Source organism: Syngnathus scovelli, chromosome 3, assembly GCF_024217435.2.
Source record: "Syngnathus scovelli strain Florida chromosome 3, RoL_Ssco_1.2, whole genome shotgun sequence".
Lineage (NCBI taxonomy): Eukaryota > Metazoa > Chordata > Actinopteri > Syngnathiformes > Syngnathidae > Syngnathus > Syngnathus scovelli.
The window spans coordinates 6954882-6972185 of record NC_090849.1 but is presented as its reverse complement, the minus strand read 5'-3'; the positions used below and the strand labels follow the sequence as shown (position 1 = coordinate 6972185).

The window sequence follows — 17304 nt, the reverse complement described above, 5'->3', positions numbered from 1 at the left end:
AAGAGCAGTGGACTGAGCACGCAGCCTTCGGGTCCCCCGTGCTCAGCGTGATGCTGCCGGAGATATTGTCGCCAAGATGTACTACCTGAGGCCTCTGACAGAGGAAGTCCAGTAGCCAATTGCAGAGGTAGGTACTGAGGCCCAGCTTGTCGAGTTTGCAGATGAGTCGCTGTGGTACAATGGTGTTGAATGCAGAACTGAAGTCCACAAACAGCAACCTCACAGGTGGGTGAGGGCTGAGTGGAGGGCAGAGCAGATGGCATCCTCAGAGGACCGTTTGGCTCGGTGCGCAAACCGGTGGGGGGGGGGGGGGGGGGGGATGGGGGGGGGGGGGAGAGGTATTTGGCTGGCTGGCTGGCTGGCTGGCTGGCTTCGGTGGGTGGGTGGGTAGGTTTTTGGGTGGATGGATGGATGGATGGATGGATGGATGGATGGATGGATGGATGGATGGATGGATGGATGGATGGATGGATCCATCCATCCATGGATCCATGGATGGATAGATCCATGGATGGATGGATGGATGGATAGATCCATGGATGGATGGATGGATGGATAGATCCATGGATGGATGGATGGATGGGTGGGTGGATGGATGGATGGGTGGGTGGGTGGGTGGGTGGGTGGATGGATGGATGGATGGATGGATGGATGGATGGATGGATGGATGGATGGATGGATGGATGGATGGATGGATGGATGGATGGATGGATGGATGGAATTACAATGGATTTCGATTACCTGAATGCGTTTAGAATCAATGAGGATTTGCTCGCTGTTATTGGTGTGTATGACCTGATTGTATTATTGCCATCATGATGGGCAGTTTATGCATGAAAACAATAAAAAACATAACATTGTGTCATACTACTGTTTTATAGAAGCTGTTAAAAATGGCTTTAATAAAACAAATGTGATTTTATTTGAAATGTTGTCATGTGTTTTATTTAAGGTTGCGCTTTTCCCCACACTGTATAGTGTTGGCATGAACAATCATTGTTAATCAAAACACTCAATAGTGCCATTATTACTGCACTGACATTTGGTGGCTACAACACACCATGGAAGTTGAACATTTAACACTTTAGCAAATGTTACTTTAACACTGGTTAGGGCAGGGGTGTCAAAATGTTTTGCAAGGACGGCCAGATTTAAAAAAAAGTGAAGGGGCCCGGGGGCCAATAGTTTTTTTCGGACATTTTTAACTAAAACAAATTCATGCAAATACACACTTTCATGAAACAAATTTCATTGTCACAATCGTCTTTATTTTTCAAATGACAAAATAACCCAATATAAGTCACTCAGGCAGATGTGAAAAACTCTAAAAACACAAATTCTGCCTTTCATTCATATCTGAAGAGTCAGATAACATTGAATAAACTGTATGAAATACCTTAAATTTACATGAGTTTAAAATTATTTTTCCCTCATGAACATTTTAAACAGGAGTTATAAGTAATGCACATTTGTCAGTTATTATTAAAACTTAGAACAAGTGAATTTTGCTCTTGTCATTTACAATATCTTTCAGAAAGTAATAGTTTGTGTCATGTCTACAGGTTCATGACATCAACAGTATTAACATGGCAGCTTCATAGCTTGCTTTAGTAATATTTACTTTTGACTTGCAGCCCCGCATGAAGAATCGCTGTTGTTATGTCAGTTTAGCTTGGAGCTGCTTCACTTCCCTTGCCTATAGCTGTAAATCTATTTTAATCATTATTAGTTAGCGTTTTATTTATCTAATTTTGCTTAATTTTTAGTTTTAATTATGTAGTGACCCTAATAATCCGCTGTACGGGGAGGAAATATTGTCTTTTAAAAAGGCAAGCCTCAAAAATTGAAAGAATATTTGTATGGAGTTTTGACAAAATTGAAGATAATTGGCTATGAAATACCAAAGATGGGTTTGGTGATGAATCTAGGTAACTTCGACCAGGAAAATGTAAAGGGATGTGATAGATACTTGATGAAAGTACTGCTGGTAGCCAGCAAAAAAAGCCATAAAAGGGTATGGTTTAAAACTGATGCACCAACGAAGAAGCAATGGCTGGGATTAGTAGAAAAAATATTTTATATAGAAAAATATCTAAAATATTGAGGGTTAAGGAAGGGAAATTTAAATCAACATGTAAAAAATTGAATGACACCATAACTTTGGGGACGCGAAAGTAGATCATGTTCAGAATCAATTACAATTAGACACATTCAATGGAAGTCACCTGCTACCATGAAGAGTTATTGTACCATTACAAAATGCTAATGTTTTGTATTCCTTTGTGGTGACAAAACGAAAACATCAACGAGGATTTGCTGGAGTCATACTCGCATGTGTGTCCCCTCCGTGAGTCGTCACCTTATCGTGGTGGAGGGGTTTGCGTGTCCTAATGATCCTAGGAGCCAAGTTCTCTCTGTAGTTGTATGCAGGCACTGCTTGCCACTGGCGGAGTTTGCGATCATTAAGTGCCGTCCTTTTTACCCGCCAAGGGAATTTACTGCGATTCTGCTAGTCGCGGTATACATCCCACCTTCCAACATTGAAAGCGACAGGATCACGGCTCTTAGTGAACTGTACCAGGCTGTCAGTGAACAACAGACGGCGCTCCCTGACGGTTTCACCATCTTCGCTGGGGATTTTAATCATGCTAAGCTAAAACCTGTTTTTCCGAGGCTTCACCAGCATGTTAATTTTCCAACACGTGATGACAGCTTCCTGGACCTGGTCTAAACTATGTTAGGGTTTTTCAAATTATCCTTATCGCATGATTATGTTGGAATGCAACCGGTAATAAATAACCTACCTTGTCTCATCCTACACAAGGTCGTAAAACATCCCCTGATATGTTTTGACTAGAGCACAAGGGCTTCCTATTCAGTCTACTCTTACCCCCACTCTTTCTCTTAATAAATATGCCTTTGCAGTTGGGAGAGGCTCCAGATTTCATTCCTGTAGCGAGTGATCTCTCCACCTGCAGGTGTCTAAAAGAACTTGCTTGTCTTCCGTGTGGTTCTTGCAAAATAAGTTGGAGTGAGCAAATCTCTAACATTTTGGTGCCGAAACCCGGGACCCCTCATACCCGCTATCTGTCTGACGAAGAAGGACGTGCTGCATTGTTGACAAGCCAGCGTCCACTAGGAGGACCTGGAGGAGAAAGTCCTGGGAAGAGAATTCTTCGCTGGGCCAGCATCTTAGGTCTGCCTTCGTCTGACAGAGGTGGATTGACGGGACCCGGCAGTGCAACGAACCAGGGGACAAGTAAGTTAAAGGCCTGAAGTTGTGTGATTGTGTTGTTGTTTGTGAAACGCGTATATATAAAAAAAAAAAAAAAACCACAGGTGCACGAGAGATACGGCTTTGGTTTGTCCGAGCCATGAGATACGGCTTTGGTTTGTCCGAGCTATGAGATACGGCTTTGGTTTGTCCGAGCCATGAGATACGGCTTTGGTTTGTCCGAGCTATGGGATACGGCTTTGGTTTGTCCGACCTATGAGATACGGCTTTGGTTTGTCCGAGCTATGAGGCCTAAATAAAAAAAAAAAAAAAAAAAGCGCTGGAGTTTATGTGATTGAGAGTGTGACTGGTAGGATAAATTGACTAAATAGCAGTTCTAGCATTGATACAGGCTAGCAATTTGTTGAAAGTTCAATGTAAACCTGCATTGAGGATCCTCAAAGAAATAAATAAGTAATAATAGTAATAATAATAATAATAATATTTTTGAGACAAAGAGATTGTAAAACCTTAAACTACTGAAATTAAGATGGGAAATAAGAACGGTAAATCTCTTGCTCTGCTCTTCTTTAAAACGAGAAGTTCATGGCAAGTAGATTTCTTAATTGTATGCAATACATGCTGAAGTGGAAGAAAATGTATGGATTACAGGGAAATTTGAAATGTGGAAGAAGTGGTAGAAGTGCTAGAGTGTGGTTGAAATCTTCACAAAGAGATGAGAACGAATTCAAGAGACAAAAGCTAGAAGGATGAAAACTGATGCGGTCACAAGTGTTTGTCAGACCAGGAGACAATAAGGCCCCTGTGAGCAGGTGCAAGGCCGCAGCTCAAGCCGCGGCTCAAGCAAGGGGCAAGAGGAGTTTCCGGTCCTATGCAAATCATGTATCGAAATTTAAAAGATTTGAAACCTCTCCCATATGACAGCAAAACATGTCATTGTCAGGTTATCAAAAATCTTTTTAGATTGTTAGAGCCCCTGTCCACACAAGAAGTATGACAATGCTGTTTGTAAGCCCAAATTACAAATGACTAGAGATCAAATTGTGTTACACTGAAGTTAAAATATGCAAATCAAGTAGTAAAGAAATGGAACTTGCTTCTAGAAGATAAATAAATAAAATTAGAATGTGCTGTCCTCGTGTGCATGGGAGGGACCACCTCATGATCGACCACAGGAAATGGCCAGCCTGTGACGAATCATTGGTGCTGGGACCTACCTTCCGCACGCGAGAGCTGTGCATGTGTGTGCGTATGTGTTAAGTTGATGAAGATTGGCTAAACTTTTAGTATAAAGAAATTTGCTAGACTGTTGTCTATTCAATTTACACCGCAGAACAGAAACAATTTTGACAGATAAAAATGAAAGAAAAAGAGAGAAATCTGTTTGCGAGCAGAAACTAATCCACACTAGTGCATGTTAGTGTCAAGCCCTCATGAGAAATTCGGAGTTAACAAAACAACAGAACATGCTTTCAGGAATTGGGAGAAGCTAAATTGTGAATTTAAGATTTTGCAATGCTACATTTAATAGGAATAATTGATTGGTTGTGTTATAAGATGATGCAAAATTCTAATTGCAAGCTAAATCTGAGAGATTGAGTTCTTCAAATTTAAAAACAAAGAAAAAATTCAGATTAATTTGCCAGTTGTTTGTTTTAGTTACGTTTTTTTTTTGAATTGGTGGATTGTTCTACCAGGAAACTTGAGTTGAAAATGATATATGAATGTTGTGTGGTGAGCTTGGATGAAATGGGACCAATGTGATAAGACTCCTTTTTGGAGACTGTATGAGATGCATATGATGAGCATTGATGAATGATTGCCTGAATGAAAGGTTGAATGGTTGAAGTCGTTGGCGACTACTATAGAAAATTAGTAGAGCGACTTTGATGAAAGAGTGAGCAGGTTGAATGCTAAAAAGAAAACGTAGCTTTTGGATTGATAGTTAACTAGAGAAAAAACTGGAGAACCAGTAACACATGTAGAAGATGTGTGAACTGAGAAATTAAGAAGCGTTTTGGAAAGAAAGTCAAATTAAAAGATGATGAAATCATATGTAGTAATACAACACTTTACTACATATGGATTCTCTAAATCATACAATTGAGTAAAATAAAACATACGTTTTGATTCGTATTCAAATTTCTAAGATTCTTGTGATAAACAATGAGAAAACGATTGAAAAGTAACTAAAGAAACTACAAGAAAGTGAAAATGTCTAATCATTTGCTAGCTGAGTCACTCCCCATTCGGGGAGGGCATCCATTTACTTGCTAAGCGAGTTGTCAAAACAGTCCAATTGCCACGAAAAGTAGCTATGTGCACGTGTGCAGTACACACACACGAGACTGATAAGGTGTCAAGAGGTAACAAGCTTGCAGACAGAACCACAAAGCTGCAGCGCAAAAGACACTTCAAATTTTATACACACAAGAAGCAGATTAGATCACTGAAACATTTTTAAAGATGTGCAGCGACAAAGTCCATAGAGTGAAATTCAATTATGGACGAAAAGAGGGGCAAGATTAGAGAATGGCATCTATAAATGACCTACCCCACCAAAGAACCTATGCTAATGGTGAGCAATATTGAGCCATGGTGCGTGTCACATGGCTCAAGAGGAGGGATAGTGGGGCAGGTCAGTCAGCTTTATACAACATATGGATTTGATTCATATTCAAAACAGTTTCAAAACAAAACAATTTTTTTTTTTGTAGAGCTTGTTTCAACAAAAACAAAAACACTGAATGCCTCCAATTTAAAAGATCAATTTGACCTTTGCAGGATGATCTGCTGTGTCGGATCTGGACTGCCAAGAAAGTATGATGTTTATATGTGTACTTTGTCAACAACCTCTGTAGATGTTAAAGAATGGGATGAATATCTAGAATGAATGTGGACGACAAAAGGTGCAATAGTGGATACAGATAATATCCACCGCATCAATGACAAACCTGTTTTACCAAAATCACTTTTTAAGGCAGCAGCGCTTGCGACACATGGGCCTTGCCATGTGTCGACAGGAGGGATGAAGTCCATCATAGATCAACAATTCACTACCTTTGGTTTAGATGCTTACTTAAAAAAAAATTGTAAAGCATGTCCTGTTTGTGTGAAACATAATCCACAAGGAAACATGAGACCTAAGAGAGGCTCATTTCCAAAACCCTCTTATCCATTTCACATCATGCATATGGATTTTATTGAACTCACACAAAGTGGACCTTACAAATACTGCCTAGTGATGATTGATGCATTTTCAAAATGGGTGGAAGTAGTTCCATCTAAACGCGCAGATGCCTTAACAGTGGCAAAAGGTATCTGCAAAACCATCATACCAACTCATGGCATCCCCCAAACCATTTACAGTCACAATGGTCCACACTTTGTGAACCAAGTTGTGCAGAACATGGCTGTACACCTTGGAATAACGTTAAAAAACCACTGTGCTTGGCATCCTTCGAGCGCAGGCCTGGTTGAACGGGCAAACTTTACTATCAAAAGCAGGTTGAAAAAATGCATGGAAACAACAGGCAGACCTTGGCCAGAGTGCCTCGACTTAGTGAAGCTCTATATGAGAATTACTCCCACTTCCGAAGGACTAACACCTTTTGAAGTCATACATGGGAGACCATACAGACTACCAGTGTTCCCTGCAGATTTCCAAAAAGCAGACGAAGAACAGACCTTGGCAGATTATCTAATCAGGACGCTCAAACTGAAAGATGTGTCCAATGCAAATTTACTGCCGCCTGATCTCTCCCCCTCACAGGTGGACAACCCCATCAATCCAGGAGACTGGGTCTACATCAAGGTCATCAAAAGAAAGAACTGGGCCAGCCCGCGGTGGGAGGGACCGTTTCAAGTTTTGCTTGCTACTCCCACGGCGGTTAAGATTTCTCAACGGCCCAGTTGGATTCACCTCAGCCACTGCAAGTTGCAGAGAGTGCTGGACCCCTAATTCGGAGTGGTGGGGAAGGCTAACTACAAAGGAGTCCCATCGTTTAGGGTGAGACGTCTCAATGTTGGTGAAGAATTCATCGATCCCCACTCCGCTAGGCGAGGGGATGTCCCGGTGTCTCTGCCATCCTAGTAGCAACGGGGCTCCATATGCCAGATGGATCCTCTGCTGCGTTGTGGTTGGAGCGTGCTATGGTCTATTGACTCATCTGAACAGACCAAATGACAATGTTGCCCGTGGAAAACGATGGTCGCATGATGAGAACTTTGAGGACTGGTCATGGGACCCCAGAAACCCATACGAAACCAACACTTGGTACCGGTATGTCAAGTTCACTGTGAGAGCTCACACACAGGAGGGGTGTTATGTGTGTTCGAAACTCCCCCCTTCCTCCACACAAGTTCGCTTGGAGGCCAGAGCAATGAATGTCACTGAAGCAAAATGTATGGCATCCATGGGAGGAGTTGGATATCAGCACCGTGCCGTCACAGTCAAAGATGCCGACCCTTACCGCCCTGGACTTGCTGACGGTGCCTGTGATCAGCTATTCTGAACAAATCTCAATGTGACTGTTAGAGGACGAACAATACCACAAGTGGCCTACACAGAGACTCCAGCCGGAGTGAATTACACATGTTACATCCAAGGTAACAAGACCCACGTCTGCATTAACGACGACTGCTCTCCAGGAGGAAACTGGATGGGAGCTTTGGACATCACCGATGAGTGTCAAGATAAGAGAGCCATTTCAGGTGGTGAGGGCTCTCCAACCAACATGGCTACACCATCGAACGGAACATACTTCATACAGAATGGCTGGTGGCTTTGTGGTCACAAGGTTTATCCGATGCTGCCCGCCAACTGGACAGGAGTGTGTGCACCAGTGTGGGTGACGGACCACACCTACAGGATACGACATCATCAGCTGACAGGAGCACACAACTCTTCTGGACGTCGACGCAGAGCAGTTGCAACCTTTGACCCTCATGACCCTGTCTGGGGTGCGAACGTTCCAGAGGACCATAAAGTATGGTCCGTCGGAGACAAAGTTGTCCTTGCGCTCTTCCCTCAGATTGGGGTTGGGAAACTATCGCTCTTCATCGAGACACTGAACTATCGTTTTCAATCCTTTGTGAATCTCTCACTGCAAGTCAACGATGGACAAAATAGAGAGATTCAGGCTATTAGACTGATGGTCTTGCAAAACAGGATGGTTCTGGACTTGTTGACGGCAGCACAAGGTGGTGTGTGCCACATCATTGGGACTTCCTGTTGCACATACATACCAGGAGAAAATGACACCCACATCAACGACGCCATGAATTCACTGAAGAACTTACAGCAGGCCACGTCTAATGACAAGGTCCCACATCAGTTTGATTTCTTTTCGTGGCTATTCTCTGGCAACTGGTGGCAACTGCTTTTGAAATTGCTGTCTCCTGTGCTTGTTGTGCTGGTGGTGTTGTGCTTGTTTACGTCCTGCGTTATCCCATGTTTGAAGTCTGCTGTGTCGAAGTTTATGTCCTCTACTGTAGCCCAAGTTCATATACAACTTCTTAGAGATGACGGATGTGATGACGATAATGAAGCGTGGATTGCGTAAATGCTGTTCTATTGAGCATGTTTTACAGAAACGATGATTTGACCATCGAAAATGCTTCGCAAGTGATGGATACAATGATGTACTGTTTCTGTGTTTTTGTTTTTATTGATAGCATTCTGGTCGCCTGTGGCAACGGGGCCGTGTAAGAATTTTCCTGCTAATAACATCTGGCCAGCAGGTTTTTCGCTTACACAATAAGTTTGATCTGGGGTATTGAGGTAATGCCTCATCTTCACTGGAAAGTGTTGCTATCATTGTTTGTTGTTTTTTATTTTTACTATTCTTCTTTCTTCATTATACATATATATGTGTGTTTTTTTTTTGTTTTTTTGACTTGTCTTTGTTGTTTGCGGTGGCATATTCATATGATAAAACAGTAGGGAGATGTTAGGGTTTTTCAAATTATCCTTATCGCATGATTATGTTGGAATGCAACCGGTAATAAATAACCTACCTTGTCTCATCCTACACAAGGTCGTAAAACATCCCCTTATATGTTTTGACTAGAGCACAAGGGCTTCCTATTCAGTCTACTCTTACCCCCACTCTTTCTCTTAATAAATATGCCTTTGCAGTTGGGAGAGGCTCCAGATTTCATTCCTGTAGCGAGTGATCTCTCCACCTGCAGGTGTCTAAAAGAACTTGCTTGTCTTCCGTGTGGTTCTTGCAAAATAAGTTGGTGTGAGCAAATCTCTAACAAACTACACATAGAGGAGCTTTCAAAGCCACCCCCCTCCCTCATATTGGGCTTTCTGACCATATCACTGTTATGCTTATGCCTGCATGCAGACAAAGAGTGAAAGCATCCAGGCCGGTTCGCAAGCGGGTAAGAGTGTGGCCTGAGGGTGCCTCTGATGCGCTTCGGGACTGCTTTGACACAACTGACTGGGGATGTTTAAGCAGGCAGCCACTTGCAACAATCAGACGGACATTGAGGAGTATACTGACTCTGTTTCCTCTTACATCTCGAAGTGCATTGACGATATGACCCACACAAAATGCATCGTCACTAGGGCTACCTGGAAACCAGGGCTGATGGGGGCTGTCCTCAGGCTGCTGAGGGCCAGGGACAAAGCCTTCAGAACTGGGGATGAGGCTGGCTTGAGAACAGCGAGGGTATACTTATTGCCCCCCGGCTGGGCGCCTGCACATTGGGGTTCACCCCGGTGAACGAGAGGGTAGCCTCCCTCCGCCTTCAGGTGGGGGGACGGGTCCTGACTGTTTGTGTCTATGCACCAAACGGCAGCTCAGAGTACCCACCATTTTTTGAGTCCTTGGAAGAAGTGCTGGAGAGCCCTCCTTCTGGGGACGCCATCGTTCTGCTGGGTGACATCAATAATCACATGGGCAATGACAGTGAGACCCGGAAGGGCGTGATTGGGAGGAATGCCCCCCATGATCTGAATCCGAGCGGTGTTCTATTATTGGACGTCTGTGCTCGACACGGATTGTCCATAATGAACACCATGTTCAAGCATAAGGGTGTCCATATGTGCACTTGGAACCAGGACACCCTAGGCCGCAGTTGGATGATCGACTTTGTAGTTGTGTCATCGGATTTGCGGGCGCATGTTTTGGACACTCGGGTGCAGAGAGGGGTGGAGCTGTCAACTGATCATGGTTCCAATGGTGGGGGAAGATGCTGGTCCGACCTGGCAGACCCAAATGTATTGTGAGGGTCTGCTGGGAACGTCTAGCAGAATCCCTTGTCAGGAAGCGCTTTTCCCACATCCTGGAGGAGGCGGGGGACATAGAGTCCAAGAGGACCCTGTTCTGTGCCTCCACTGTTGAGGCAGCCAACCAGAGCTGTGGCCGTAAGGTAGTCGATGCCTATTGTGGCGGCAACCCCCGAACCCGCTGGTGTACACCGGTATTAAGGGATGCCGTCAAGCTGAAGAAGAAGTCCTATTGGGCCGTTTTGGCCTGTGGGATTCCGGAGGCAGCCGACAGGTACCGGATGGCCAGGCGGAATGCGGCTTCGACGGTTGCTGAGGCAAAAATCCGGGCATGGGAAGAGTTTAGTGAGGCCATGGAGAATGACTTCCGGACGACTTAGAGAAAATTCTGCACCACCGTCCGGCGTCTCAGGAGGGGGAAGCAGTACGCCGTCAACACTGTTTACAGTTAAGATGGCGTGCTGCTGAGCTCGACTTGGGACGTCGTGAGTCGGTGGGGAGAACACTTCAAAGACTTCCTCAATTCCACCGACAAGCCTTCCATTGTGGAAGCAATCTCTGGGGTCGAAGTAACTGAGGTAGTTAAAAAAACTCCTCAGAGGCAAGGATGAGGATGAGATCCACCCGGAGTTCTTAAAGGCTCTGGATGTTGTGGGGCTGTCATGGCTGACACGCCACTACAGCATTGCATGGACATCGGGGACGGTGCCTCTGGATTGGCAGACTTAAGTGGTGGTTCGCCTCTTAAGAAGGGGGACTGGAGGGTGCGTTCCAACTACAGCAGAATCACACTCCTCAGCCTCCCTGGTAAGGTCTATTCAAGGGTGCTGGAGAGGAGGGTCCGTCGGGAGGTCAAACCTCGGATTCAGGAGGAGCAGTGTGGTTTTTGTCCTGGCCGTGGAACAGTGGACCAGCTCTATACCCTCAGCAGGATTCTCGAGGGGGCATGGGAGTTTGCTCAACCAGTCCACATGTGTTTTGTGGACTTGGAGAAAGTGTTCCTCGGGATGTTCTGTGGAGGGTGCTTCGGGAGTACGGGGTGCCGATCCAACTGATAAGGGCGGTTCGGTCCCTGTACCATCAATGCCAGAGTTCGGTTCACATTTCCGACAGCATGATACAAAAATAACACTATGCTACCAATACAACACAAATTTATTTGAAACAACTAGGTGTTTACACTATTAGAACATTTAACGATTAAATGGGCATCAAATTAAAAAAAAAATATATAAGGATTAGAATGATAGAATGCAAATAATACCCACCAATGAAATCCAGACTCATCACATGTCCACAAACAGAAGTCATCTTATAATGTACAGATTGGCCCTGGAAGATTCCAATGAATTCATGCACAAAACATGATGCGTTGAGGCCCTTCCGGCTCGTAAAATTTCCTAAACATAAAAAAGGAGAAAAATCAGGCATTGGTGTATTGATCAAGAATGCATGACCTTATGATGATTACCATGGATAATTTATGTGGTTGCATCTACAAACCGGGTTTCAGAAAAAAAAAAAATACATAAAAAGCATCAAGGAAATCAAATTGTTGGACAGGATAAATCCAAGTAGGTCTTTAAAAAACTTGATCAAAACGATGTCAAAAAACGGCAATTATTAAGCACTGTAAGCAATGACAAAACAAGAAATTTGATATTGGCGGGTAGCGCATCCAAATGGCAGAGAAGTTAAATACCGTATTTTTCGGACTAAAAGTCGTTATGTTTTGTTTGAGCTTTTCTATCTACCAACTAGCTATTTATTATTGTAGCACAACATAAAATATACTGTTTGAGTGGGAATAGCTTGAAGTTAACTGCAAGTAAATTACCTGCAAGCAGAGTGTGCAAATTTTGTGTTCTGATTGTCAGTGGTAAAGAAACCAAAACAATGGTAAATAAAGTGCAATGATTAACTTATATAACAAATAAAATCAAAACAAGCTAGGCGAAGGTGTCTGGACTACACTGTGTGCACAATTATTAGGAAAGTGTGTATTTTGACCATTTGATCATTTTTTGCATATTTTCCAACTCCCTGCTGTATAAGCTTGAATGCTTACTCGATACAAGCATATGAAGTGATGTGTATCTATATAATGAGGGATAGTAGGGCCGAAGGAGATAAACACCCTATATCACAGTGTTTGGTGTTCAGAGACGTGGTACAAGCGACCACGACTGAACAAGACATACATGTTGAAACGTCGAGACTGGGCCAAGAAATATCAGAATACCGTATTTTTCGGACAAAAAGTCACTCCGGAATATAGGTCGCATTAGCCATAAAATGCACAATAACGTGGAAAAAAAAACATATATAAATCGCTCCGGAGTATAAGTCGCATTTTGGGGGAAATTTATTCGACAAAATCCAACACCAAGAACAGACATGAACGAGCAACAACAGGCTAAACGATAGGTATGCTAACGTGACATAAACACAAACGAAGAGCTGAGAATGGGCCTGACGTAACATTCAGAGTTATTAAAATAACTATTACATAAATAACACGTTTATAAAACCATCTGTGTCACTCCAATTCATTAAATCCATCGATGGTCCTTTTTATCTGCCGAGGGAATTTACCGCGATTCTGCTAGTCGCAGTATACATCCCGCCTTCCAACATCGAAGGAGACAGGATCGCGGCGCTTGGTGAACTGTACCAGGCTGTCAGTGAACAGCAAACAGCGCACCCTGACGGTTTCACCATCTTCACTGGAGACTTCAATCATGCCAACCTGAAGTCTGTTTTCCCGAGGCTTCACCAGCATGTTCCTTTTCCGACACGTGGAGACAGCTTCCTGGACCTAGTCTACTCGGCGCAAAAGGGAGCTTTCAAAGCCACCCCCCTCCCCCATCTGGGGCTTTCTGACCATCTCACCGTTTTGCTTTTGCCCGCATACAGACAATTGGTAAAGGCATCCAGGCCGGTTCGGAGGCAGGTTCGAGTGTGGCCTGAGGGTGCCTCCAATGCACTTCGTGACTGCTTCGACACCACTGACTGGGACTTGTTTAAGCAGGCAGCCACCTACAACGATTGAACGGACATAGAGGAGTATACTGACTCTGTAACCTCTTACATCACGAAGTGCATCGATGATGTGACTTGCTCGAAATCCGTCGTCACTCGCGCGAACTGGAAGCCGTGGCTGACGGGGGCTGTCCTCAGACTGTTGAGGGCCAGGGACAAGGCTTTCAGAGCGGGGGATGAGGCTGGCTTGAGGACAGCGAGGGCCGACCTGTCCCGAGGCATCAAAGAAGCGAAGAAGGCGTTCTCGTGCAAGGTCTCCACCCACTTCAAGGACAGCAAGGACGCAAGTAGCCTTTGGCGGGGCATTCAGACCATCACGGACCACAAGCCCGCGCCAAGGAGCTGTGAGGGCGACGTCCGTCTGCTGAACGATCTGAACCGCTTCTTTGCTCGCTTCGACGCCCAGAACAGCACTTGCCCGCTGAAGACCACTCCCCCCCCCACACGAGCACCCCCTGCGCCTCTCTGCCGACGGTGTGAGGAGGGCGCTTGCCGCTATTGACACCCGAAAGGCGGCGGGCCCTGACAACATCCCGGGTCGAGCGCTGAAGGACTGCGCTGGGGAGCTGTCGGGTGTCTTCACGGACATCTTTAACGTTTCCCTGCAGCAGGCCATCGTCCCCTCGTGTTTCAAGGCTGCCACCATCGTTCCTGTGCCGAAGAAACCTGCACCGTCCTGCTTCAATGACTACCGCCCTGTGGCACTGACGGCCATCATCATGAAGTGCTTTGAGCGGCTGGTCATGGAGCACATCAAGTCCGTTCTACCCCCCACCACTGACCCTTTCCAGTTTGCGTACTGTGCCAAGCGGTCCTCTGAGGATGCCATCTGCGCTGCCCTCCACTCGGCCCTCACCCACCTGGAGAGAAAGGACTCATATGTGAGGTTGCTGTTTGTGGACTTCAGCTCTGCCTTCAACACCATTGTGCCGCAGCGACTCATCTGCAAACTCGACGAGCTGGGCCTCAGTACCTCCCTCTGCAACTGGATACTGGACTTCCTCTGTCAGAGGCCTCAGGTGGTGCGTATTGGCGACAAAATCTTCGCCAGCATCACGCTGAGCACGGGGGCCCCCCAGGGCTGCGTGCTCAGTCCATTGCTCTTCACCCTGCTGACGCATGACTGCACTGCGACCTACAGCGACAACCACATAGTGAAGTTTGCTGACGACACAACTCTGGTGGGTCTCATCACGAAGGGCGACGAGACTCGGTACAGGTCGGAAGTTGACCTTCTGACCACGTGGTGCAGGGACAACAACCTCCTGCTGAACGTCAATAAGACCAAGGAGATCATTGTTGACTTCCGGAAGGGTCACACAACACACCTGCCGCTGATCATCGACGGTGCTGTGGTGGAGAGGGTGAGCTGCACCAAGTTCCTGGGGGTGCACATCAGTGAGGACCTCTCCTGGTCCGCAAACACCTCGTCACTGGCAAAGAAAGCTCAGCGCCGCCTGTACTTCCTGCGGAAGCTCAGGCGTGCATGTGCTCCTCAGGCAGTCCTGTCTACATTCTACCATGGCACCATTGAGAGCGTCCTCACCAGTTGCATCGCTGTCTGGGGTGGTAACTGCACTGAACAGAACTTGAAGGCCCTGCAGCGCATAGTGAATACGGCTGGTAAGATTATTGGTGCTTCGCTCCCCTCCCTGAAGGACATTTACACCTCCCATCTCGCCCGCAAGGCAACCTCGATTGCCAGAGATGTGAGTCACCCGGCTCACTCTTTGTTTGACCTTCTGCCCTCTGGGAAGAGGTACAGGAGCCTGCGCTCCCGCACCACCAGACTCGCCAACAGCTTCTTTCTCCAGGCTGTTAGGGCCCTGAACTCGCTACCCCCTTCTGCGTAGCGTGCGGCACTGTTGCGCTATTTTCGGGAATGTCTGCTGTACGCGCACTTGCTCCTTTTTTTTCTGCTCCTCTTATTTATTTATTTATTGTTGTGTTATTTATTCATTATTTATTCAGCAGGCTTTTGTTATACTTGTTTACTTGTTTGTCTGTTGTGAGCCATGTCTTGTCACCGTGGGATAGGGGGGAACGAAATTTCGGTTTCTTTGTGTGTCTTTGGCATGTGGAGAAATTGACAATAAAGCTGACTTTGACTTTGACTTTGACAACAATGGGTGCGCGCCGCTGACGGCGCTTGCACTTCAAAACATTCCACAGGCCCATATAACAGTATATAAATTATATATCAAATAACTATTATATGATGAATAATATCAAACCACTCAAATCATTAAATCAATCGATCAAATTCCTCGTTCTTTGTCAACAACGCCGCACGTGCGCCCTGACGTCAGCCTCGTCGTTATTCCACAGATCTAGTGTATAACTATATTGTAGCTTTAACAAAGTACAAGGAAAGACGTGGGTTTGGTAAACGGCTCTTTATTTAACAAAACAAGAGTTCAACGAGCCAACAACTACTGAACTGTAACGATAAAAACATATACAAGTTGCTACACGAAATAAAATATATCAAATAACTGTAACAGAAATAGTTAACCGCCACATGGCCCCAAGAACCGGCGTGGACTTCCAGGCGTGTGGCAGTGTGGACTTCCATCCCCATTCCATCTACCTTTTCCCACTTACCAAAAATTCCGAACTTTCAAATTTGAAATTCAACCAAATTCTCCAAAATTTCGTTTTTCTACTCCAATTTCTACATTGTTCAACCGATTCAAACCATCCCAACTTTCAACTGTTCATCTTTTGCCTACCTATTCCACAACTTCCCACTTACCAAAAATTCCAAATTTGAAATTCAACCAAATTCTCCAAAATTTCGTTTTTCTACTCTGTCTACATTTTTCAACCCATTCAACCCATTCCAACTTTCAATTGTCCATCTTTTGCCTACCTATTCCACAACTTCCCACTTACCAAAAATTCCAAATTTGAAATTTAACATTCTCCAAAATTTCGTTTTTCTACTCTCATTTCTACATTTTTTAAAAGATTCAACCAATTCCAACTTTCAATTTTTCATCTCTTGCTTACCTATTCCACAACTTCCCACTTACCAAAAATTCCAAATTTTCAAAATTGAAATTCAACCAAATTTTCAAAAATTTCATTTTTCTACTCTAATTTCTACATTTGTCTTTTGATTCAACCCATTCCAACTTTCAACTTTTCATCTTTTGCCTACCTATTCCACAACTTCCCACTTACCAAAATTCCAAACTTTCAAATTTGAAATTCAACCAAACTTGTGAGTCGTCACCTTATCGTGGTGGAGGGGTTTGCGTGCCCCTATGATCCTAGGAGCCATGTTGTCGGGGGCGTCATGCCCCTGGTAGGGTCACCCATGGCAAACGGGTCCAAGGTGAGGGGCCAGACAAAGCACGGCTCACAGAAGCCCCTTATGATGAGTAAAATAAATGGACTTCGTTTTCCCTCACCCGGACGCGGGTCACCGGGGCCCCCCTCTGGAGCCAGGCCTGGAGGCGGGGCTCGAAGGCGAGCGTCTGGTAGCCGGGCCTTCGCCGGCACAGCCCCAAAAGGAAATGTGGGGCCCCCTTCCCATGGGCTCACCACCTGTGGGAGGGGCCAAAGGGGTCGGGTGCAGTGTGAGCTGGGCGGCGGCCAAAGGCAGGGACCTTGGCGGTCTGATACCGCAGAAGCTAGCTCTTGGGATATGGAATGTCACCTCTCTGGCTGGAAAGGAGCCCGAGCTGGTGTGCGAGGCAGAAAAATTCCGACTAGATATAGTCGGACTAGCCTCCACACACAGTTTGGGTTCCAGTACAAGCCCTCTCAAGAGGGGCTGGAC

General features: G+C 45.3%; 1 protein-coding gene across 1 annotated transcript in view; it reads right to left on the bottom strand.

Moving 5' to 3' along the window:
• The window catches only part of LOC125994743 (DNA topoisomerase 3-beta-1), a 136716-nt gene that overhangs the window by 89542 nt on the left and 29870 nt on the right, over positions 1–17304 (bottom strand). The window contains exon 2 of the mRNA XM_049764222.1: positions 11744–11875. Coding sequence (XP_049620179.1) covers positions 11744–11875 — 132 coding nt within the window. The remainder of the gene's footprint in view (positions 1–11743; positions 11876–17304) is intronic.